The sequence below is a fragment of the Nannospalax galili genome, unplaced genomic scaffold, assembly GCF_000622305.1.
Source record: "Nannospalax galili isolate Female #2095 unplaced genomic scaffold, S.galili_v1.0 scaffold385, whole genome shotgun sequence".
NCBI lineage: Eukaryota > Metazoa > Chordata > Mammalia > Rodentia > Spalacidae > Nannospalax > Nannospalax galili.
Window position 1 is genome coordinate 1,327,614 of NW_008354956.1, and position 26,037 is coordinate 1,353,650.

The window sequence follows — 26,037 nt, forward strand, 5'->3', positions numbered from 1 at the left end:
GGTGGTCTATCTTGGGCTTGCGGCTGTGGACAGGAAGAGTCAGTTGGATCTTATGGGGGAGATCAGACTGGGAAGGGGAAGACAGAGCACTGTAGCCATTCAGAAGTTGTTAGGAAGCCTGGTGTGGTTGGTGCACAGCTGTCAATTTAATTTAGCACTTGGGAGGTTGAGGCCAGAGGCTAGAGAGTTCCTGGCCTGGGCTACCTAGTGAAACACTGTTGCATTACAAAGAAAGAAAGGGGAAAGGAAAGAAGACTGGCTAGCTGTGGATCAAACTCTGACCCTTCCATTTACTTGCTTTGCAACTTCAGAGAGGCTGTGTAACTGGCCTGAGCCTTATTTTCCCCTCTGGAATGTGGGTGACAGTAGCCGTGGCTCAGGGTTTGTAAAAGACTTAAATGAGATCACATGTGACAAGTGGCCATCGAGGCTGAGCCCTCCTAAATCTGTGATTATTAAGGCAACGTTGGGGCCAAGAGAGGTTGCTCTTGGGATGGGGCTGTGTTGGCCAGTGTCAGACCTTCCAGGATGAGGATTCAGATGGTAGACTTTGGAGGTTAGGGCACTTGGAGAGTTGGGGGCAGGGGGGACTTCTGGCCCAAAGTTTTCTAGAAATGGCTTAGCTTTTTATTTTTTTATTTTTATTTTTTATTTTTTTTGTTTTGGGTTGTTTTTTTGTTTGTTTGTTTTTTATTTGTTTTTGTTTGTTTGTTTTTGGTCTTTTTGAGACAGGGTCTCCCTGTAGCCCCAGCTGGCCTGGAACTCACTATGTAGACCAGGATGGCCTTGAACTCACAGAGATCCACCTGTCTCTGCCTCCCAAGTGCTGGGATTAAAGGTGTGTACCACCACACCCTGCCTATTTTTATTTTTTTGAGACAGGGTCTCATGTAGCCCAGGCTGTCTGTAGGGGAGGATAGTTTTCAACTTCTGTTCTTCCTGCCTGTCTCCTGAATGATGGGATTAGAGGCATGTGCTAACACTTGGTTTGTGCAGTTCTGGGGGTGGAGCATGGGGTTTCCTGCATACTAGGCAGGTGCTCTATAAACAGAGCTCCACTTTTTTGTTTTACAAATTATAATTATTAATAATTTACAAGACCACTCTTGTGTAACCCACTCTTATAAAATAGGTGGAGTTTTTTGTTTTGTTTTGATACAGGCTTGATTACTGTAGCTCAGGCTATCCTGGAACTCACTATGTAGCCCAGGCTGGCTTCAAACTCATGGCAATCCACCTGCCTCAGCCCCCACCCTCAAGTGCCAGAAGGACAGGTGTGAACCACCACGCTGCAAAGCCTGGTGTTGAGGAAGCTGTTTTCCCTGTGGCCTCCTGTTTCTGTCTGCCAATGGAAGTGCTCACTTAGTTGTGAGGATTAAACAAGACAGCTCTTGTCTTGGAAGCATCTGTTGCTCAGGCATGTTACTTTTGGGGCAGGGGAAGAGTCTGAGGGGAGGAAGAGGTCTGTGTCTGGGAAAGGATCTGAGGAGGGCTGCTGATTGGCTTGCTGTGGGCGAGGGTGACAGGTGTGGGTGATGATGCCTGGGAGACTGTCCAGCCCAAAGCTTAGGAGAGCAACAAGGTGGGCTACCTAAGGCTCACATTTGGGAGGAGAGGGTGGGTGGGAGGTAGAGAGGTGGCCACCTCTGAGAGAACTTTGAGGACTTGGCCTGCGCAGGGGAGGGAGTGTGAAGGTGGCCAGCTTGGACTTCTGGTTTGGTGGGGGGTGCTCATTAGCATCTAGGAACAGATGCCCAGGAGGACAGCAGGTTTGGAGCTGTGGGAGGTTAGAAAGACTGCTGGGTGCAGAGAAGGTTGGTGTAGGGCCCAGTTGAGAGGCAGGGGTCTCTGAAAGAATGGTTCAGCCTGAGGCAGGGGTGAACAGTGTGTTACAGTTGGCCTGTGAGCCCTGTGTGGCATAGGGTGTCATTTGAGGCGTGGACCTGAGTGGTGACCCCATACAATGCCCAGAGTGATGGAGTCATTGGAGGCTCTGAACTGAGGGACTTGGTTGTCTCAAAGCTGCCTTCTCACAGAGACAGGGATGGAGGGGCTTCCTGGGCCTGGGGGGTATCAGGAGGTGCAGGAAAGCCTGGGGTAGAGGAACAGCTCTGAAGAAATTGGCTAGCATTGGTTCCCACTCAGAGCTTACCCTAGGAGCAGAGCCCCTAACTGGGGTGGTGGAATGCTCAGAGCTGAGCCCCCTTGGGTCTCACACAGGGGCCTGGGGTTGGGGATCCCTTGGGGTAAGTGACCCATCTGTTTTCCTTGTCAAACCAGGGCCATCTGATTCTGTTACCTGTTTTTCTCTTTGGTGCCCTCCAATAGGAATGGGCAAACTGACCCCAGCCTGTCCTGTTCCACTTTTTTCTATCACCACTGGAGTCCTGTAGCAGTGTGACCAGCCTGGGAGGAAGGCTTCAGGGCCTGCTCTGTGACCTCTGAAGCAGGCCCAGTGGGCTGTGCAGTCTGCTCAGGATGCCTGGGAGGATGGGATGGCCATGGCTTGGGGAGCTGGAGCCAGGTGTACAGGCGGGAAGTGAGGTTGGATGAGGAGGCAGTGGAAGTTGTGATTGGAAGAGGCACACTGGGCACGTGGATGCCAGGCAAAGGAGCTGGCCAGCCCTCCCCAAGTGAGGCAGCCTTTGAGCCTTAGCGCTTCCCAGGACCCAGGAGCCTTTCCAGACCAAACCACAGGAAGCATGGAGGTTCAGTTGGCCTCTGCAGGACTGCCAAACTATAGACAGGCGTGTGAGAGGACTTGTGATCAGAGCACATGATGTCAACACAGCCCTGACCCCCTCCCTACAGCCTACCAGTGAGCCAGGGCCTGTTCCCACCTACAGTCTTGGAACACAGGATAGGGTTGCCCACCAGGAGACTCCTGTGGAGAGTGGCAGTGAAGGCCCTACATGTGACCGTCCTGGCCACCCAAGCTAGCTCTGGGGACAGTGGCTGTGCTGAGGCCTGAACTCAGCTGTACTATGTGTTCTCCCTGGCGCTGCACTGCACTTTAGTTCTTGAAACTGGTTTGACAGGTAGAAGCACATCTGTTAGTGTTTGAGAGGCCCTGGGTCACAGGCATCTGTTTCAGGTTCCCTGTAGGTGGCCATTTTGGGGGCTGGAGGGACAGGACCAGTTCCTTAAGACTAGCTCCTCAAGATGAGGACCCTTACCTTGGGGAAGGTCTCTCCAGTGTGACCCTGTCTATTACACACTCGCTAAATGACTGGGCAAGTTGCTCAACCTCTCTGAGCTAAACAAAGTCAGCGTGTGTTGGATCACCACCGTTAGAGGCAGGCAGGGTACCAAGTTCCAGACTGGAAGCATGCCAGCCTGACCACAAGGCAGAGATTTTGGGTAAGTTGCTGCTCCCCACTGGAACAAGGCGACTTCCTGAGGCAGTGAATGAGCACCCACTCCCCATGCACTGCTCTGTCACACTCAGAGGGCTGCTTTTGCTTTGGGTTCTTTATTTCCATGCTATCCACATGTCAAGGAGGCCGCTCTGACCCCAGTCTGGTACTGAGGACGAGTGTGGGAAGGAATGGGGTTCTTCTTAGATTGGATGCCCCATGGTGGCATTTGGGAGGAAGTGCTGGGGTAGTCAGCAGTTTGTGCCAGGACAGGGCTCTTTCTCCAAGGTGCCAGACAGGCTTTGGCATCACTCCTGAGCCCAATGGGAGCACTCAGAGCTAGCTCTGGGTGGACAGTCCCTGACCGGACAGAGCTGGGAGGGCATCCTCCAGAGGATTAAGAGCTGCAGCTGCAGGCCTGTGGCTAGACCTGCTGCTCCCAGGCTGTTTTACACAGACCTTCCCCAGCTGTGCTGACCTCCAGTTTGGCTAGCCTGTGATCAGGGCCTTTTATGCTCAGGCTTCAGGCCAGAAGGGTGCTGGGATGACCTTCAGCTTGCCTAGCATAGCTAGGTCGGTGCTGGTAGGTCTGATACAAGTGATCATGAGAAGTCATGTGAGGATAGCAGGCTTCTGTAGTGAGCACCCGACCAGGGCGTCGGTGTGTTTTCTGGATCACCTCAGTGCTGTCTGTGGCCCACTGGTCTTGGAGCTGTGGTGTCACCTCACTTGGATCACATAGCCGCCAGTGGGTGGCCATCTAACCATGAGGACATGGAGGCTCGCAGCTGCTACAGGCCAGGCTGGAATTCAGATCCAGGTGGCCTGGCCCTGGAGGCTGTGCTTGAGGGCCTGTGCACTTAGCATGCACTGAGGCAGACAAGTTCAGACCAGTGTAATGTCACTTCATCTGAAGTAGAGGTGACAGTTGTGGCCTGGGAGGGCTGCGGCAGGGGTAAGAAACAGTGAAGGGCCCTGGCTTGCCGGCACTTGGGGCCAGCTGTTCCTCTGCCCCCCCCCGAGTGGCTGCTTGTTCCCTTCCTCAGCCTTTGGACACTTCCCTGTCTCCTGTCTTCTGGGAGGTCCCAGAGCCTGTCCAGTGAACCCTTCAAGCCCGCTGTGAGGAGAGGTCACCAGGCGTGGTGCCTGGGAGGGTGAGGCAAAGGCAGGGCATGGCATCTGATAAGAAGGCCTAGGAGTGGAGCAGGTGGGAGGGGGAAAAACAAGGCTAGGAAAGCCAGGCTTGCTGAGGTGCAGGGAGAGGGCTGCAGGTGAGGCAGGCTTCAGAGACTCTGGGTAGGTGGGGGCCACAGAGGGGTTTTGTTTATTTAATTTTTAAAAATTGGATGGGGGCGGGCGGGGTCTCACTATGTATCCCTGGCTGACCTGGAGATGAGGCTGGCATGGACCTCACAGAGATCTGCCTGCTTCCCAAACTCTGGGATTAAGATGTGCACCATCACGCTTGGCCTCTTTTTCACTCAGACCCATCTGGGCACCTAGCATAGTACTGATAACCTGTCACTCAGAAAATGCAGAAAGTTCTGTATTCTGCAGCAGGCCTGGCCCAAGGGTCTTCAGAAGAATATTGGTCTGAGCGCATAGTGGGTCTTCTTTTCATGTCTGAAAATGGCAGCAGAGGCAGCAGGGCCTGAGCAGCCGCCAGTCTGTTTCAGCTCTGACATGCCATTTCTCTTCTTGCCTCGATACTTCCATTTGTTTGGGGTCTAAAATTGAATTGTTCCATACTGGAACAAACAAGCTATCGTAGGCATTTAGTAAGGACACACTATCACTACCTGTCAGCCCCTGTGAAAGTGAAGGGACACTCCCCGCCCTCCCCTCCCAGGAGGAAAGCTGAGCAGGTGACTTGTGGTCAGGAGCAGTCTGCCGGAGGGTGACGTCAGCTCTTCCACACTCAGTCTGCATGACCTGCATGACCTTGGTCAGGTACTCCTGTACTCCTGTTTTCCTCTATTGGCAGAGAGTCCTGGAAGTCTCTATCAAGTGTTTTGACTCTGGGAGGAGGAGGAGCAGAAAGCTGGGAGGGGAAGTGTGCAGCGGGCACACCCCAGCAGTGTTGCAGGTGCCCCTCCATGGATTGGCCCATGGTGCCTTTGGATGCACCTGTGAAGGCTGCTGGGCTCTGGTGTCTCTTAGTATGGATAGTGATGTGGAGAGCCCCCAGTTCCAGGCTGGGTGCCCAACTTGGAGAGGCGCACAGGACTTGGCTGTGCCCCTGAACTGGGAAAGCTCCTTGAAGACCAGGCTTCTCCAAGATTCTGACCCTTCCTGGTGCCCAGCCCCCATCGTGGGCAGGACGGGGCAATGCTGATGGCACCTCACAAGTTCTCACCCCCTTGCTTTTCTCTAGGCAGCTACAGGAGCTGATGCCTGAAGCTGGAGGTGGCAGTTGGGAAGTGTCTGCTGCCACCAGCTAGCTGGGCTCATGTGACTGGCCCAGCACTTTCTCCTTCCCAGCAGGATCCTGCAGACTGCTGGTTCCAGCTGGGGATGGCTTCACTGTTGGTTTGAGGGGCAGCCCCTCCTGTAAGCTGCATCTTGAGACCTGAGGGGGTCACACTCACCCCTCCCTCCAGTCTCAGAGGCTGCAGCTGTCAGCAGCTGCCACAAGGGCTCCTGTCTGGGCTGCCTTCCCTTTTGCCATGCAAAGTATCCTTCAGGCTGGTTCCCCATAGGGGAGGAGAGAGGAGTGGGGGGCAGGGCTGCTGGAAGATGAAAGCAAGCCTCCCAAATGACCAAAGCAGAGGTCAGGCTTCCCCATGGTGGTGTAGAGGTGATGGTGATGCTGACTGGGGAATGAGGCTGGACACTCCCAGCTCCCCCACAGTTTTTTTGGGTTTTTTTGGTCTTTTTGAGACAGGGTCTCCCTGTAGCCCCAGCTGACCTGGAACTCACAGAGATCCATTTGCCTCTGCCTCTGCCTCCACCTCCCAAGTGCTGGGACTAAAGGCATGCGCCACCACGCCCGGCAGTCCTAGCTCCCCTTTACTCAGCCCTTACCAGATCTTGTCTCCATGTCACTGAAAGGTTTATCTTCACTGTAGCAGGAAAAGGGGAAAGACTCAGCTTGGCACCAAGGCCACCCAAATTCCAACACTCTGCCCGGTTCTGGGGAGTGCGGGGAGGGGCTCCTCAGAGTCCAGAATGAAGCCCACACCAACGCCCAGGACCCTGCTGTCCCCAGCCCTACCTGTCCTCAGCCTTTCAGGTGCCCCCTCACCAGTCCCTGCCTTCCTGATCCTTCTGCCCATCCTCCCAGCCCACCCGGATGGCACCTCCTGGTTTGAGTCTCTGGGCAGCTCTGCCTGTTCTCCTAGGTTCCCATGGTGCCTCCTCACACTGTTATTTGTTTGGGCCCGTTGCCCTCCCACTGGACCGGAAGTTCCATGGGGGACAGCATCCTGTCCATCTGGCTCCTGAGCATTGGGACACTGGAGGACTTGGGACAGTGTATCTGTGGGTACCTTGAAGCTCTTATGAGGGGCGGAGGAAGGGGAGAAGGTGCCCAAGCCAGCTCTCTTTCCTGTTTATGAACTTACTACTTTTTTCAGACAGGACCCTTCTAACCCAGGTGACCTGTTGGTGTGCCTCCTGCTTCACCTTCACTTTGCCCTTCCATGTTTGTTTCTTTGTTGTTTTGGTTTTTTGAGACAGGGTCTTCCTATAGCTTCATGTGGTCTGGAGCTTGCTATGTAGACCAGGCTGGTCTCGATCTCAAGATCCACCTGCCTCTGCCTCCCAAGTGCTGGGATTAAAGGTGTGCACCACCGTACCTGGAATCTTTATTTTTGAGGTAGAGACTCATGTAATTCAGACTGGTTTGAAATTCATAGTCCTCCTGCCTTAGCCTCCTGTGCTAGCTGGCATTCAAGATGTGGGCCTGGCCTAGGCGGGGCAGGGTGTTTGATTCACTCCTTGGTCACATCAGCTCTTGACAAGGAGCAGCTTTTGACCTTTGCCATCCTGTGTGCAGTGAAGTTGCCCATTGTACTTCCAGCCTGCCCCCTTCCAACACCCTGCAGCCTTGAAAGAGAGCACACTTGTGACCTCTTTTAGTGCAGGAGGCCCAGCATGACCCAGCTCTGTGGCCCGTCCTGGCTTCCCCTGGACTTACCTAGCCCTGCACCGCTGGCTTCTTTCAAGGCTACAGCATGCAGGAGTGCCCCATATCATATCTGACTGGACTGGTAGCCCATGCCCATAGCTGGCTCTAACTACCAAACCGTCCCTCCAGCCTTCTGAGAGGGCTCCCGTCAGGTTGCTGGTGACTGTTGCTCTCTTCTGCCTGTGACTGTTGTCAGGAGGCCAGGGGGCATTTGTTCTCTTTTGGTGCCCGTTTCCCCAGTGACCATACCATGTGGCACCTTGCCTGGCTTCAGTCGGAGCCTGATAGGACAGGTGTGTGATGCTGGTCTTGGTGCCCTCCACAAACAGCAGTGTAGCATGGTCCTTGCCCTTATGCCACCTGGGATCCAGAAGTGCCTGTAGACAGGATACCAGCCTGCCTCTGGTGTCCTCACCAGCCTGGTGGAGGTACAGTTCAGAACCCAGGTACAGGGCCCTACACAGACCATCTTTGCTCCTAGTTTGCTTTGTGTCACAGGCCAGGATACTGGCCTACTCTGTACTTGGGCCATTCTCAGGTTGTCTTCCTGTGTGTACTTCTCGGTCTCTGTGTCCTGGGCATCTCACTGGCTAGGGGAGTTGGGGAGTCAGGCCTCCCTCCATTGTGGAGGGAAGTTCCAGTTCTGGGAACTCATCTACCATTCTACCTGTCTGGCAGTGTTCCAACTCCCTTTCCCCTCCAGCAACAAAGTGTTCCAGGTGTCTTGGGGCAGCCAACCACCAACTACCCGGTTCCAGCCTCTTCCACCCTTCTTCCTGTTTTGTGATCCCTGTCCCTAACCCAGTGCTGCCCACTTCCCCACAGGTGTGTGCCACAGCTTAGCCTCACCATGGTGGTGATTTGCATTTCACTAATGGCTTATGGGCTTTGTTTGGGCTTTTGGGGCAGTTAAATGTCTTTGGAGAAAGGCTTTTCAGATATTTTGCCCATTTTTTATTTATGTGTATTAGTGTTTTGCCTACATATATGTAAGTACAACATGTGTGTAAAATGCCCTCCAAGGCCAGATCCACATCAGATCCCCTGGAACTCAAGTTATGGATGGTTGTTAACTGTCATGTGGGTGCTGGGACCCAAACCTGGGTCCTGTATAAGCAACTAATGCTCTTAACCGCTGAGCCATCTCTTCAGCCCCTTTGGCTCATTTTTAAATTGTACTGTCGTTTTATCGAATTGAAAATGTTTTACATATGCTGTCTGGGTGTGGGGCTCTTACGGTATTGGGGATGTGGGATGTGTTCAGGGCAAGCCACTGGTTTGTTCCCTTCCCAGCTCTTCTTTGACTCAGCACCCAGCCATGGAGAGATGCAGATAAAACTACCAGTCTAAGGTAGATGGAGTTCAAAGTCTCACTTTCCCATTTCATCTTCCCATTTTTTAAAAAAGTATGGCTTAAGGACCAAGCCTGGCATACACCTGTAATCCCAGCACTTGGGAGGTACAAACAGAACGTTAGGAGTTCCTGGCTAGTCCTGAGCTCCATGAGATCTGACTCAAAACAAAAGACACAAGTTAATAAAAGCCAGGTACAGTGGTTCACGCCTATCATCTCAGCATTCAGGGGGCTGAGGCAGGAGGATCCATACTTTAAAACCTCTCATCGGGCCATGTGACCTGCCCCAGCAGCTTCCTCATCACCATTATCTTCTCCAGGTAAATAACTCTGTGCTGTTATCTTTGTCCAGAAATCTTTCTGTTCCTCCTAAGTGCCTTTTGAGCAAGAAATTCTTAGATGACTTTACCAGGTCAAGGGGTGGGAACATTTGATGCACTGGATTCAGTTTGTGCTTCTGGGCTCTGACCCTGAGGGTCCTGTGGTCAGGGCTGCCAAGGTGGGAGCTGGAGTGGCACCTTTATTCATTTAGTTGTTTTCAGTGAGTAAGTGACTACTGTTTGCATTGAGGGACTCACTCTATTGCCCAGGCTGTCCTCAAATTCTCTGTAACCCTCCTGCCTCCTGAGCAGTTGGCACCAACCAGCCTGCGTGAGGTCTGAGGTCTGTTTAGAAACGAAAGGGCACAAGTGTTCCCTCAGCAGCTTGAGCTGGACACACAGGGGAAACAGAACAAGTTTAGCCCTCAGAGACTCCCTCTTAGTAGTCACAGGAAAATGACAGATCCTAAGAAAACCCTGTTTGGAGTTTGGTGGCACAGACTTGAAATCTGAGTCACTTGGGAGTCTGAGACAGGAGTATCACAAGCTCAGCACCAACCTGGGCTACAGAATGAGTTCAAGATGAGCCTGGGAAATGTAGTCAGATCCGGTCTTCAAAACATTTACTGTTTTTATTTTGTTTTGTTTTGAGACAGGGTCTCCCTGTAGCCACAGCTGGCTTGTGACATGCTATGTAACCCAGGCTGACCTCATCTAAAACATTTAAAAATGGACTGGGGATATAACTAGCTCAGTGGGAGTGTGCTTGCCTAGCACTTTCAAGGCCCTAGGCACAATCCCAACCACCTTGTAAAACAAGAAAAAGTTTTACAGGAAGCAGGGTAGCAATACAAATGTAGAGCTGAGTGAGTGCTTGGTAGAGTCCCAGGAAGAAGGGTATTTAGCCTTGTCATGGTCTTCCAGCACTTGGGAGACTAAAGCAAAAGGATCATCATGAATTTGAAGCCAGTGTGGGCTACATAGTAAACCCTCTCTTCAAAAATGAAAAATTAATACATTTTTAAAGATTTCACCTGCTTGGTGCTGGAGAGATGGCTCAGTGGTTAAGAGTATGGACTGCTCTTGCAGAAGACCCGGGTTCAGTGCCCAGCATTCACATGGTGAGTAACAACCATCTGTAACTCCAGTTCCAGGGGGACCAATGCCACCTTCTGAATTCCTCCGATATTGCATGACACAGGTGCACTTACATGCAGGCAATATACTCATACACATTATATATATATATATATAGAGCACTCTCAGAGGTGGTGCATGTTATGATATACAAGGTAAGTGCATATTGTGATCACATGCATCCTTTTCTAGTCCAGACAGTTTTATGTTTTAGCCATGAATGTCGAGTGCTGGCATTAAAGGCATGCGCCATCACGTTTGGCTTATAAATTTTTTTTTAAAAAAAGAGTCCACCTGCATCTGGGCACAGTGGTGCATGCCTTTAATGGTGGATCTCTGAGTTCAAGGCCAGCCTGGTCTACATAGTTCCAGGCCAGCCAGGGCTACATAGTGAGACTGTCTCAGTCAGACCCCCTCATCCACCTAAAAATAATTCTACCTGAGCATGGTGACTGAATCATAGATAGCACTTGGTAGAGGCAGGAGGATCAGGAGTTCAAGGCCTGAAGTTCAGTCTGGGCTAACATGACATCCTATCTCAAGAAAAAACAAAGGGGGAAAAAAAAACAAAAACCCTCCAAACTGAAGGGCTCCAAAGCTGGGGGTCTAGCTGGCTATCTGGTACTGGTGACTGGAAGCCAGAGGTGGGTGCCCAAACAACCTGCCTGGTTCTGGCAGGGCTCCTGGTTCCCTGGTGGGCACTGACCAAAGTCCCTCTCCTCTGAGTCACCTGCCTAGGACCAACAGTCAAGCTTGCCTAGGCTACATCGTGAGACAAGGAGTTCCAGGCCTGAGTCCTGTTGAATTGTTATTCGTCTTGTTGTTTAAGTGTTGTCACCTGTGTATGCCAAGCACCGAGGCATTAGGAGTTTTCAGAAGATGCTGTGTGCATGGCCTGCCAGGTCTTGCTTTTCTCATACCCTATATTTCCTGGGTCTGCTCTGCAGTCCTCCCTGTGGGAGCACACCTGAGATTGGATGATGATGCTAGCAGGCATGGGGCAGTTTCTTGTTTACGGTGTGACACACTTGGAGTCTTGTAGTGTATATTACCTGGGACCGCCCCCCCCCTTACCTGCCTACTCTCCAGTGGTTTTTCTGTCAGCAGTGTGAGCCAGCAAATGCAGCAGCTGAGGAGTTCTAGAGACCACTCAGGTGAAGCTGGGACCCTTGATGGTGCCACAGGAAAGAATTCCAGGACAAGTTGGGAAGAACAGTTGGAGTCCATTAGCACAGGTTTGGGTACTGGCATGAGTGGAAAGAGGCTCCAGCGAAAGGATAGTGCACAGCAAGTATAGGTGTGTGCTTCAGAGAGAGAGTGCCTTAACAATGGGCTGGAGGGCTGGCTCAGCGGTCAGGTGCTGGCTACACTTGCTGAGGACCTGGGTTCAGTTCCCAGCACACATATGAAGGCTCACAACTACATGTAACTGCCAATTCCAGAGGATCTGACTCCCCCTCTTCTGTCTCTTAGGGGTACTGCACATATAGTCCATACTCACTCAGACACACATATTTTTTTAAAAATATCTTAACAGTAGCTATATATCTGGTTTTGGTGGATTCTGGTTAGTGTTGAAAGGGTCTCCAAGGGATCCCCCTCTTTTTCCTTCTCATCGGTAAATGAAATGGTTTCTGAGGTAAATGAGTGGTTTCCGAGGTACGTTGGATAGGGTAAAACCCTAAGTCACAAGAGTTCCACAAGGGAGTTAAGACATATTTTTACTGTAAGACCAAAACTTTATGGTCTTGTTTGTGAGATGCCCTGAAAACTGCAGGTTTACAGCTGGGTGAGGAGTCTGGCCATGCTCAGGTTGCTGGCTTGACCATGATCGTGGTTCACTGCCATCTCAACCTCCTTATTTGAGACAGCCGTGTATCAAAGGAATGTGTCACTCACTATAGGCGGTCTTCTCAGCAAACGTTACTTGTGTTGGAATTCTTTTCAGTGTTATATTAGTGTGTGTATATGTACACGCACATGCATGTATGATACGGGAAGGTACATGGCCACAGTGCATATGTGGAGGTCAGAGGACAGTTGAGAGTTTTGTAAAGTCGCTTCTCCCACATCTCCCATGTTTCATGGGTTCTGGGGATTGAACTCAGGCTGCCAGACTTGCATGGAAAGCATCTTTACCTGCTGATCCACTTCAGCATTTGTGGTAACATTCTTAGCTTTGAGCAAGTAACTTTACCTAGAGTTCACCGTGAGGGGCTCCTTTCATGTACCCCCTTAATTTTCCCTGTCTGTCTATCTTGCCTCAATCCTACCACCTTTTCTTTAGCCAGACTGTGCCAAGTGTATCCCAACCTCTGCCCTCTGGTGGCCTGTGGCATTAGATGGCCTTTTCCCTGGGAAGCCTTCCTTCCCCAGACTCTGTTAGGTCCTCTCCCAGGCTCCATTCTGGCCTGTCACTGACTGGGGATGGGTCTTCCCCTGTCCAGTCTGTGACTGGGGAGCAGAATATCTTAGATACTGTCCCCAGTGTTACCCTGTCGGGCACAGCAGGTTTCCCACTGAGGTGTGCAATTGAGAGGAAGAAAGGTGTTCCAGTGTCCCATTCTTGTTTCTGTTGGAGTGGAGTCTAAGGCCATGTGAGTCCCAAGACTGGCCTCTTCCAGAAGCCTAGGCCCCTGTGGTGCCTGTGCCAGGCTCTGGGGCAGAGGGAGTGGACATGGCCCTGACCTCCAGCAGCCAGAGATGATGGCTCATTGCCCACTGGGCCAGGGCTGCCTAAAGAGAAATGGGAGGCCTGGGGGGCTCCAGTGCTGACTGTGTTTTTTTGTTGTCGCAAAAACAAAACAAGGTCTCACTGTGTAGCCCTGGCTGACCTGAAACTGGCTATATAGACCAGGCTGGCCTTGAACTCACAAAGATCTGCCTGCTGCCTCTGCCTCCCAAGTGCTGGGTTTAAAGGTGTGCATGAATGTTATTTTGAAGAGGGGAAGGCAGGTGGCTTTGCACCCCATTACACAAGGTGGGCATGGCCAACATTATTACACTGAACCCTGCAGGAGCACCTAGGTAAATAGTCCCAGTTCAGTGCATGTGTGTGCATAAATATGGCGGTCAGGACAACCTCAGATGTCCTTCCTCACTTCTCATTTGCCTGGAACTAGACAAGTAGGCCAGGCTGGGTGACCAGTGAGCCCCAGGAATCTGCCTGTCTCAGCCTCCCTAGGCCTGGGATTACAGAGGCATGCCACCATACCCAGTTCTTTGTTTTGGTTTTTTCCCCAAACTGTGCATGTATATGCATGTGTGTGGGTGCATGCATGTGTGTGTATGGGGGTACGGAGCCTGAAGTTGGCATCACTGTCTTCCTCAGTTCTCCATTTTATTTTACAGTGGGGTCTCTTGCTGAACTCGGATCTTGTTGCTGCCAACAAGATCTGGTTAGCTTGCCCAGGGGATCCCCTGTTTTGCCTCCTGAGCACTGGGATTACAGGTGGTTGCCACACCTGCCTGTCTTTTTATGTGCATACTGGCCATCTGAACTCCCTCCTTTACCCTTTTTATCCACCGAGCTGGCTCCCTAGCCCACACCTGGCTTTTTTTTTACATGAGTTTGGGGGACTGAACTCAGGTCCTCACTTTACCAACTACCAAGCAACCTCTCCGTTACCTCCGCCGCCCCCGGCCCAGAAATGTTAGTCATGGCTAACATGGGCTAGTAGCTGGTATGGGTGTGGGCAGAGCACTGCTGTGTGCAGGGCAGGGCTCCTCTGTGTGTGGCAGCCGGCCCTGTGTATCCTCATGTGTGGGGGTGCAATTGTTTCCTCATTGTACAGATGAAGGATGGTTGTGCTCGTGAGCTCAGAGTAGTAAATCTGGAATTCAGGCCTCGGCTGTCCCTGCCCTGCATGCCGGCCACTGAGCCCTCTGGGCCTGTGTGTAGAGCTTCACCTTCTGGCCGAGGCTGGGAGACTGGGAGCAGCACATCTGCTTTGCAGATGGACAGGCCAAGGGACAGGTACTCAGTCCCACCAGGTGCCTGGTCTGCGTGGAGGAGAGGCCACCTGGGCTGCACCTACCCACCCACTGCCCCCTGGGGTTCTTTTGTCACACACCCCCCCCAGTGCTCATCCACCTACCTGTCCTCGGTCCTCCCTTCTGCACCCACGGCTGCCCAGCCCTCGGTAAATATTTGTGTAAGGACAGACAGTGGGTATGCAGGCCAAGCTTCCGAGGTGGGGTGGGGACAGGTGTGACGCGCTCATCTGGCCTTGGCACCAGGGCACCCTGGGATGTGATGCTGCTACTTCTGTTTACAAAGCACTAGCCCATGGCAGCACTCTAGCTGAGCTGGCTCATTTGCTGCTTTGTTGCTTCTGGAAGTCTCTCTGTTTTTGGCTGTTTCCTGGGTGTGGAGAAGAGGCAGTGCCTGCAACAGTTGGGGTCTCCCGGTCATCCAGGATGCTGAGATCAATGGCAGTGGTCATTAGGTGGGTTGGGAAAGCTGGTTTGGTGCTTATTCTTGAAGCATACCTTACTCCTTCTGTCTCCAGAACCTCCTTCCAACTGACTGTCCACAGGCCACACAAGCCTGGCCATTCTGGTGGCTGGACAGGAGCACTCAGCAGGTCCTGACCTAGGTGGCTTCTGCCTGTGTTGCTAAGGTCCTGCCACCTCTGCACACTGGAGCTGCAAAGGGACAGTGTGCAGAGGAGGTGACGCAGATATATGGCCTGACTCCAAGGCTAGGTCCTCACCAGGTTTCCTGTGTTGAGATGGTGCATTCACATCACAAGGCAGAATGTCACCGGTGTCCTCAGGTGCTCATACCCTGCTGGTGGCCTATAGGGGCCACAGAGGAAAGCCTGTTCCCTTGCACACATCCCAGCAGAAAGCTTTAGACTGGGGACAGTCTTGGACACGGTGTCCTGTGGTTGTCCTAGTCTCTCTAGCATGAGGCTGATAGACTTTCATGGTTCAGACATTGTGCTAGAATGCCCAAGGATATGGTTTCAAGAACTCAGTTCAGCCAAGCATGTTGGAACAGGCTTTTAATCCCAACACTTGGGAGGCAGAGGCAGGCATAGCTCTGTGAGATTCAGGCCAGCCTAGTCTACATTGCAAGTCCAAGGCCAGGACTATATAGTGAGACCCTATCTCAAAAAGCAAGACCAAAACAAATAACCCCCTCCAAAAACCCAACAAACCCAGACCCCAGACCCCCCCCCCAAAAAAAGGAGAAAAAGCATGAGGTGGCAAGGTTGGGGCTGGGAACTCAGCTTGGTGACAGTGTTGGATGCCTCAGGCTGTCCCATGAGGCACCACAGCCTATGAAGTGCTGCCTGCTTGTGTTCCATGGTGCTGGTGACCAGAGAGGTGGTCGGGTGTAAAGGGAGGACTGGCCACAGACTGCCCAGGTTTGAGTCCCAGCCTGTCTTCATTGATTCTTACTTAAGAGTAGACCACCTCACTTAGGGATGCATGATTTCCCTGTGCCTCAGTTTTTCCCTTTTTTTTTTTTTTCCAGTATTTTTGAGACAGGGTCTCCCTATAGCCCCAGCTGTCCTGGAACTCACTATGTAGACCAGGCTGGCCTTGAACTCACAGAGATCCGCCTGCCTCTGCCTCCCAAGTGCTGGGATTAAAGGTGTGCGTCACCACACCCGGCTGAGTTTTTCCCTTTTAAACAATGAAAATAAATCCTCTTTGAGGCTTCTCGGGAGAGTAAATGCAGTAGTCTGTGTTTTTTGCTGTTGTTGGTAACAGTCATTTCTATTTAAAAGCTGCCTGCCACACGGCTAGGACTTGGATACTCAGTGTGGGCTGTGCAGCTGGGGGCCAGGAAATTAAGGCCTTGACTTCTGCTTTCATCTAAAACCCCGCAGACCCGATGCTCACCATGTGTGGACTCCATGGTTGGCAGGAAGTCTCACACATCGAGCTGTTCTGTCCCAAGAGATCCATGGGTGTCTTGTGACCACACATGATCTAACAGGATCTCTGGTTAGGCCAAGTGGTTTGGAGCAGAGGGTGGGTGGCAGTGGAGGCACCTGCCCCTGCAGCCTCTCTGGAGGGGGCAGGTTCTCTACCTGAGAACTGGGCCAGGGGTCCCATGGCACCCCTGCCCTCACTGCTTCCCTCTTGAGCGGGAGAAAGACAAGTAACTGCTATTGTTGCTCAGAAGGCTGAGGGCATCAGGGCTCCACAGCCATCACAGGCTGTCCCACCAGCACTGCACAGCTTCCATCCTTCCAGGTCCTGGCTCTGAGCAATGGGAGGTAGAGTGAGGAGTGAGGCAGGCGAGCACTACAGGCACCACAGGGCTTCTGAAACCCACAACCTCTTTTGCCCAAGAAAGTTTTAGGTCTATAGATACATAAAACAGATATGTATGTCAGGTGTTGTGTCAAAACAGAACTTGGTAGGTGGACAGGAGGATAAATTCAAGGCCATCTTCAGCTACATAGCAAGTTTGAGGCCATCTCTAAAATGTAAGTAATAATAATACACAAACCAGACATTTACAAATACTCATTTTAAAAATATTTTTATTTTATGTGTATGAGTGTGTATTGCCTGCATGTATGTAAGTGCACCCGTGTCATGCAATGCCTGTGGAAGTCAGAAGAGGGTGTTGGACAGTTAGCCTGTCTGTAGCCGTGTGGGTGCTGGGAACTAAACCTGGGTCCTCTGCAAGAGCAGCCAGTGCTCTTTAACTGCTGAGTCATCTCTCTATCCCTAATAATCATTTTTTTAAAGTTTTTGTTCTTTACTTTTTATATTTGTTTTTTTGAGACAGGGTCTCCCTGTAGCCCTGACTGGCCTGCAGCTCACTGTGTTGACAGGTGACCTTGGTCTCATAGAGAACCACCTGTCTCTACCTCCTGAGTACTGGGATTAGAGATGTGTGCCGCCATGCCTGGCTTATTTTTGGAATATTGTGTGTGTGTGTGTGTGTGTGTGTGTGTGTGTGTGTGTGTGTCTGCCACATTGGTGCAGGTGCCTGCAGAGACCAGGAGAGGGTTAGATCTCCTGTAGTTGGAGTTACAAGCAGTTGAGAGCCACCTGGTGTGGGTGCTGGGAACTGAACCTGGATCCTCTGCAGGAGCAGCCAGGCACTCTTCACCACCGAGCCATCTCTCCAGCCCCTAAATGATTTTAATAGCCTTAAGTAAAACAGGAGCAGGAGAGATGGCTCAGTGGTTGAGTACTCTTACTGCTCTTGCAGAAAACCTGGGTTCAGGTCCACGCAGCACACCAGGTGGCTCACAGCCACCTGCAACTCTCAGTTCAGGGGGATCTGATGCCCTCTGACCCAAATTTGATCTTTGGAATCCAGATGGTGAAGGAGAAAACCAACTCCTGCAAGTTGTCCTCTGACCTCCACCCTGCACTGTGGTGTACACACACTTATATATACACAGAGACAACATGTAATAAATGTGTATGCCAATGAGGTGGATGTGCTTGTTTGCTGTGTTAACCCAATCTCCAGCCATGCTGATTTGACACCTGCTGAGGGATGGTGGTAGGAAATGTTGGTTAATTTTCTGTATTACACACTTACACTCTGTTAAGAGCAGGAAACCTGGTACGTGCAGTCAAAACACTGCTGTTCAGGGGGCTGGAGAGATGGCTCAGCGGTTAAGAGCACTGACTGCTCTTGCAGAGGACCCAGGTTTGAGTCCCAGCTCCCACATGGTGACTAGAACCGTCCTTAACTCCAGATCCAGGGGAATCCGAAGCCCTCTTCTGACCTCCATGGCATTGCACCACATGGGTGCACTCACATGCATGTAGGCAGTACACTCATACACATTAAAAAAACAAAAAACACTGCTGTTCATAACATGCAGTGTTGAGCCTGCGGTATCTCAGACATTGATCCTTGGCATTCATGTGGGGTGGTGGTATGTGGAATACAAAGGGTATGCATCATGTGTTCAGAACCCAGGCCACAGTGAAATCATAGAATACAGCATGGGCAAGCGTGCCACAAACACCTCACACTCCATATTGTTTGAGTTTTTTTTTTTAATTTTGGGTTTTTAAAAAAATTTTTATTTTATGTGTATGCGTGTATTACCTACATGTAGGTAAGTGCACCTGTGTCGTGTAATGCCCGTGGAGGTCAGAAGAGGCTGTTGAATCCCCTGGAACTAGAGTTACAGATGGTTATCAGTCACCACTTGGGTGCTGGGAGCCTAACCCGGGTCCTTTGCAAGAGCTACCAGTGCTCTTAACCATTGAGCCATCTCTCCGGCTCCAAATGCATGGATGTTTTGTTTTTTGTTTTTTTGAGACAGGTCTTCCTGTAGCCCCAGCTGATCTGGAACAGTGTGTAGACCAGACTGGCCTCAAACTCAGACTACCTGCCTCTGCCTCCTGGGTACTAGGATTAAAGGTATACACCACCATGCCTGGCTATGTGTGAACATTTTGACACCTATACATGGCTCTGTATTGAGAAGCTAGACAGCGGGGCATGTTGGGGCACACCTGTGATTCCAGTTCCTGGGAGGCTGAGGTGGGAGAATTGTCTATGAATTCCAGGATAGCTGGTGGTGTATAGTGTATAGTGTGTGAATTCCAGGATAGCTAGTGCTGTATAGTGTACAGTGTATAGTGTGTGAATCCCAGGATAGCTGGTGCTGTATAGTGTACGGTGTGTAGTGTGTGAATTCCAGGATAGCTGGTGCTGTATAGTGTACAGTGTATAGTGTGTGAATCCCAGGATAGCTGGTGCTGTATACTGTATAGTGTGTAGTGTGTGAATTCCAGGATAGCTGGTGCTGTATAGTGTACAGTGTACAGTGTGTAGAGTACAGTGTACGTGTATAGTGTACAGTTTTCTCCCTGCCACCTGTTGGCTTTTCCAGCTCACCTTCCTGAGAGCTGCCGCCTAGTTCTTGTATGCCATCCAGAACCGTCTTTGACAACCCAGCAGACAACATCCTAGGCCAGTTGCTTCAGTCTGTAAATACATTGATTTGAGCATACAACTTAGTTTGCCTTGTTTTCCTCCTCTGAAGTGGCGGTGGGGTCCTCACTTTGTGGAAGTGTCTGGGGACTTGACCCTCATGTTTATAGAGGAAGCATTTGAAATGGTACCTGTTCACCTGCTGTCATAGCTGCTGTCCTGTGACATCAGCTGTGTCCTACGATGCCTGAACTCTGCCATCTGGTCTTCCAGATGCACACTCTGGCCCTGGTGTGTGTGTGCAAGCTTGCAGACAGAGGCTTTACAGTCTCTGCCCTTTTATCCCCTCTGAGCCTCTGCTCTAGAACGAGACCTTGCTGAGTGCTGGGAGCCTAACCCGGGTCCTTTGCAAGAGCTACCAGTGCTCTTAACCATTGAGCCATCTCTCCGGCTCCAAATGCATGGATGTTTTGTTTTTTGTTTTTTTGAGACAGGTCTTCCTGTAGCCCCAGCTGATCTGGAACAGTGTGTAGACCAGACTGGCCTCAAACTCAGACTACCTGCCTCTGCCTCCTGGGTACTAGGATTAAAGGTATACACCACCATGCCTGGCTATGTGTGAACATTTTGACACCTATACATGGCTCTGTATTGAGAAGCTAGACAGCGGGGCATGTTGGGGCACACCTGTGATTCCAGTTCCTGGGAGGCTGAGGTGGGAGAATTGTCTATGAATTCCAGGATAGCTGGTGGTGTATAGTGTATAGTGTGTGAATTCCAGGATAGCTGGTGCTGTACAGTGTACGGTGTGTAGTGTGTGAATCCCAGGATAGCTGGTGCTGTATAGTGTACGGTGTGTAGTGTGTGAATTCCAGGATAGCTGGTCCTGTATAGTGTACAGTGTATAGTGTGTGAATTCCAGGATAGCTGGTGCTGTATAGTGTACGGTGTGTAGTGTGTGAATTCCAGGATAGCTGGTGCCGTATAGTGTACGGTGTGTAGTGTGTGAATTCCAGGATAGCTGGTGCTGTATAGTGTACAGTGTACAGTGTGTAGAGTACAGTGTACGTGTATAGTGTACAGTTTTCTCCCTGCCACCTGTTGGCTTTTCCAGCTCACCTTCCTGAGAGCTGCCGCCTAGTTCTTGTATGCCATCAAGAACCGTCTTTGACAACCCAGCAGACAACATCCTAGGCCAGTTGCTTCAGTCTGTAAATACATTGATTTGAGCATACAACTTAGTTTGCCTTGTTTTCCTCCTCTGAAGTGGCGGTGGGGTCCTCACTTTGTGGAAGTGTCTGGGGACTTGACCCTCATGTTTATAGAGGAAGCATTTGAAATGGTACCTGTTCACCTGCTGTCATAGCTGCTGTCCTGTGACATCAGCTGTGTCCTACGATGCCTGAACTCTGCCATCTGGTCTTCCAGATGCACACTCTGGCCCTGGTGTGTGTGTGCAAGCTTGCAGACAGAGGCTTTACAGTCTCTGCCCTTTTATCCCCTCTGAGCCTCTGCTCTAGAACGAGACCTTGCTGAGGCTTCTGTGCTGTGCCAGGCAGAGGAAGTGGACTCCACTGCGCCTGAGTCCCCAGGTTTCTTGTGACCTGCCTCAGGTCACCTGCTGGCTGCCAAAGTCCAGATCAGATTGAGGTGGTCACCGTCTGCCTACAGGGAACTATGTACCTTCAGTGTGCCAATCCCAACAGCCTGTCCATGGGGACCAGTTGGGTCCCCTTTTCTAAGGAAACCTTGGCAGCTGCTGCTCTGCCCTGCTTCCAGCCACAGTGGCTCCTGCAGACAGAGGCCCCCAGTGTCGCCGCCCCTCCATGTCCACAGCCATGGCCCTCCCTCCACACAGCAGCCTCCTGGTGGCCTTCCCCAACCCTGTCACTGTCACACAATTCCAAGGACTGCTGCCAGCTGCTGTGTTCTCTCTGTCCCCATACCGAGGCCCCCATAGGGTCATGGCATGGTGCCTGCAGCCAACCCAGTGTGTCTGCTGAGTGAAAGCCCATTCCCAAGGCCTGTGACAGATGCCTGGGAGACCAGTCCCTCTCTGTTTGCCAGCTCACCTCTGGCTCCTCCCTCTTGATTCCATAATAGCAACACTGTGTCTGCGTTGCCAAGTGTGGGGGCTCTGAGGATGGCACCCACAGATCACCTAGGGCCTTGTTAACAACCAGCCAGGCCCTAGCTGGGATCTCCCAGCTGAGGTGGTGTCATTGAGCCTGGCCTGCCAGGTGCAGGGAGGGTGTTCCCATCAAGGACAGCATGGAGTTAGGATATGGGTCTGAACAGTCCTGTCTCTGGGCTGTGTGTGCCCCGCCTCATGTTTTTTCCTCACAGGGACCCCCACAGGGTAACTATACCCATTTCCCTACCTACTCTAAGCTTCCAGAGATGGCTTGAGTCACCTCCCCCTGGTGCCAGGCATCCGTGCATCACATCCACACCCCTGCACCTGTGTGCACATGTGAGGCCAGGCTGCTCCTGGCCACCTGTCACCTGATCCCTGGCATCAGATTTCTCACTGTCCCTTTGTGAGAGCCACAGCAGCCTGTCCCTGGGGAGACACAGGCCCTGCCTGCCAGCCGTGCAGCAGTGTTCTCTCAGGGAGCTCAGGTTTGTTCCTGATGGCCCTTCCTCATTCCTTGTGTGACCAGGACCTGCAACCCATGTCTTGGCACCCCTCGACACCAGGCTGGTGAAGGCAGTAAGAGAATGGGACTGGGCTCTTCTTCCAGAGCAAGGCAGGCCTAGGGGTGTGACTCAGGTGGACGCCTTGCCCTCTCTGACTAGCTTCCCTGTACAAAATGGATATGGAAATGTGTCCATCTCATGGGGCCAGCCACAGAGCTGGCTAAATGAATTTGTCTCTGGAAAGCACTTGGGTTAGCTGGGTGTGGTACGTGCCTGGAATCCCAGTACTCAGGCTGACTAGGATCATGAGTTCAAGGAGGCCTGTGCTTTATAAGGAGCTCCTCTGTCTAAGAAAAGAAAAAGAAAAAGCAGAAGCAAGGGAGGGTTCTGAAAGACCTAGAAGAAGCTCCCCTGCCATCTTTTTCTCCAGCTGTGTCCTGCTGATTGACAGCCAGTGACTTCTCGGGTTTCCTCATCACTTAGCCCTGAGACCATGGATGCTCATTTGTCGCAGTCCTGGAAGGACAAGGATCAGAAAGTGAATCTAAGTAGTCACCCCTACAGGTCCACCCATCCCCAACATGACATTTTTTTGAACACATATGCACACATGCACGCATGTACACACACATACACACACACAAACTCTCCTCTCATGAACATGTGAATGGCAGCCTGAGCTTGCCTTGGAATCCAGAGTGTTGGACTTGAGTGGATACCCCTGAGGGGTGCTCCACAGAGCCCCTTGTGTACAGTGGCCTTCACTGCATGCCTGTGTTCTGCTCAGCAGATGCTTTTGGTTGCCTGTCTTGGGAAGCTGTGGAGCCCAAGAGTTGCCTTCAGGGGGAAGGAAATGGGACAGGAGATACTGGAGCATGTGGCCCATCACTTGGGGCCATAGCAGCACTTCTGTGCCCCCTGCCCTAGGAATCTAGTCCCAGGCTAGCCAGCCCCCCACCCCACCCCCCGTGGGCCTCTGTGCTTTCTCTCCCTGCATTGGACTGTGTGTCCCCCTAAGCAGCTGACTGGTCAACAAAATGTCAGAGAGAGGCTCCCAGAGGACACCCCCCTCAGACCAGCTGTCAAAGCTACTGTGTCTCTCTTCTGCTTTGTTTAAACATACTGCAGGGTGATTAAACATCAGGGGCACAGTTCTGTCCCCAGGCCCTTCCTGCTCCCTCTGCCCTGGAAGATCCTGGAAGCCTACCCATTGGAGATTTCCATTTTCCTGGACCAGGATGACGGATGCCCACTTCCTTGCCTCCTGGCCCACATGGCCTTTCCCACATGAGTCACATTGCGATGACAGTGAGCAGGCATTGCTAGGGGCATAGCTGGCACTGCAGTCATACCTGTGTGCTCCCTGTGTTGGGCTGGCCGGCCTTTTCCTCTGGGTGGCAGCTAGAGTGATGGGTGCATACTGATGCAGAGCAGAGCCCGCTCAGAAAGACCGTCCTGCTGCACCGTCTTTTCTCAGTCTTCTCACCGTCTTCTATCTTGACTCCCCCGCCCCCCCCAGCTGACAGGCTACAGGTCAGAGCTCAGCAAACCACTCCATTCTTGTCTGAGTGATGGCTGGTGCTGGGCAGGCTTTTGGCTTTGGAGGTTGCGCTGCCAGCGAGATTCATTGACTTGCTCCAGCTGGTGGGTAGAAGCCCTAGGAGCAGCCCAGGTCACAGGACAACCTGTGTGGTTCCAGCAAGCCTATGGAAGGCAGAGGGTGGGATGACCAGCTTGCAGGGTCTTGCAGGGATCTGAATATCTTAGTCCCTTGTGTCCAGCTCGCACACTGCCAGAGTCTTACCCATGGCCAGCTGCTCACTTGGTGACTGTGGGCAAGCTCTCTAACCTCTGAAGTACAGAAGAGGGGTGCTCTATGGAAGTGTTTGGGGTTTGGTTTAGTAATGATTGGCCCAACCTGAGTGCTGTACAAATGCCCTTCCTCTCCTCCACCTGGATGGTGGCCTCAAAACCACTTTGTGTTGAACTGACCAGTTTTCCAGTTTGAGTCATGCACTCATTCCAAAGTGGCAACATTGTAAAAATCTTTTTTTTTTTTTTTTTTGGATCTTTTTGAGACAGGGTCCCCCTGTAGCCCCAGCTGGCCTGGAACTCACTCTGTAGACCAGGCTGGCCTCAAACTCACAGAGATCCTCTCCTCTGCCTCCCAAGTGCTGGGATTAAAGGCATTCGCCACCATGCCTGGTTTTTATTTTTTTTTAATGAGTGTTTTTTTCTGCATGCATATAAGTGCACCACATGTGTGCTATGCCCATAGAGGCCAGAAGAGGGCGTCAGATTCCCTGGAACTGAAGTTATTAATAATGTTTGTCCCTTAAGCACTGAGCCATCTCTCCAACCCTATTATTGTGTAGCTTGGGTCGGCATGCACTCTGCCATTGAGCCATATCCCCAGCCCTCATTTTAACTTTTTATTTGGAGTCAGGGTCTCCTGCCATAGCCTCCCCAGTAGCTAGGATTCCAGGCCTGTGTGACCACACCTAACTTCGTGTTTTCTTGTTGACCATGGAGAGCTGAGACTTGCCAGCAGTCATCAAAGCAGCCCACATTGGCCCAGGCCCAACTTGTCTCTGACTCCACCCTGGATCTGGGGCCTTTCATTGAATCAAGTGTTTAGGACCTCAGTGTCACCCTTTGATGACCAGTAAACCCTGAGACTCCTTATGATCTTTAAAAGAAGAATAATCAAGAGAGAACCCATGAGTTGTGTTTCAGGAGGGGAGAATTTGAGAGGCACCTGGTTTGAGGTTGGGAGAGTTCAAATGCTAGCTGCAGCAGCTGTGTGCCCTAGGGCAAGGTTCTTGATCTCTCTGAGCTTTTTCTTCAGGGGGTTGAAGTGAGCATCCATCCATTCTACCATCAAATAAAAATGAGCAGGGTGCAACTCTGAGCACATGTAATCCCAGCTTGCAGGAGGCTGAGAAGTTCCAAGCTAGCTTGGGGTACACAGTGTGATCATCTCAATGATAATAATTTAAATTTTTTAAATTACATTTAAATTTATATTGTTTGCTTGGTGGGGACACTTGGACCACAGCTTGTGTGTGCTCACGGGGCAGCTTGCAGAGGTCAGTTCTTTCCTTCTACCATGTGGGTTCTGGGGATCTGAATCAGGTCACCAAGCTTGGTGCTGCCACCTTTACCTGCTGTGCTGGTTAGCTTTAACTGTCAATTTGACACAACCTAGAATCACCTGGAAAGAGTCTTGAGGGTTGCCTAGGTGAGGTCGGCCCATGGGCCTGTCCCTGTGTAGTCATCTTAATTGTCATGGAAAACCCACCCTGAATGTGGGCACTGTTTTATGAGTTGGGCCCTGATCTATAAGGGAGGAGAAAGCCAACAGGGTGGCAAGCAGACAGCATGGGGCACTGTCCCTCCGCCCTGACTGTGGATGGCCGGCTGTCTTAGGCTGGCCTCACACTTCCTGTAGTGCTGGACTGTGATCTGGACGTGTAAAGTAGTAAGCCCTTTCCTCCCTGTGGCTTTTTTGTCAGGTGTTTGTCACAGCATCAGAAATAATACTGGAACACCCAATAAGCCATCATGTGCCTAGTGATCAAACTTTGTAAAGGGTCAGATGTCTGCCCAAGCCTGGCCCTGTGCTGGGTATGGGCAGTGGTGGCAACCTGTCCCTCTGGAGGCTCCCCATGTACCCAGGGAGAAAATGTGTATGGGAAAGGGAGCTATTTGTGTTTATGTGGGGTGCCTTAGAGCCCTGGTGACCTGTAGAGGGCAGTGCTGGCTTGCTGTGGGGAGGCCCTTGGCCCACAGCTCTGTCAACCTGCTGTTTGTGGGCTGTGGGGAACCCTGGAGGGGTAGAGGTCGAGGCTGTGGCGTTTCAGCCTGCTCCTTTGCCCTCAGCCCAGAATGTGACCGTGGAGGAGGTGATCGGTGCATACAGACAGGCCTGCCAGAAGCTCAACTGCCGGCAGATCCCCAAGCTCCTCAGGCAGCTGCAGGTAAGGGGAAGAGGGGCGTGCGTGCGTGTGTGGTGTGGCTTGCCCAGTTGCTAAAATCATTTGGTTGTAAACTTAGAATTATATGAAGTGACAAGAAATGCTGGTGTCAGTCAAAGAAACTCTTCACCAAAGGAAAGCCGTGATTATAATTCCTGTAAATCTGAACACCAAGATTTATTCCTGAAAATGTGAATTACAAGCTGGGTGTGGTGGCAGACACTTGTAATTTCAGCACCCTGGAGG

At 51.6% G+C, this 26,037-nt stretch overlaps 1 protein-coding gene across 2 annotated transcripts in view; it reads left to right on the plus strand.

The window, feature by feature from the left end:
* Ppp1r37 (protein phosphatase 1 regulatory subunit 37) overlaps positions 1 to 26,037 on the plus strand; it is a 34,407-nt gene that overhangs the window by 1,605 nt on the left and 6,765 nt on the right. For both annotated transcript variants that reach the window (XM_029555484.1, XM_008852017.2), the window contains exon 2: positions 25,697 to 25,794. In XM_029555484.1, coding sequence (XP_029411344.1) covers positions 25,697 to 25,794 — 98 coding nt within the window. The remainder of the gene's footprint in view (positions 1 to 25,696; positions 25,795 to 26,037) is intronic.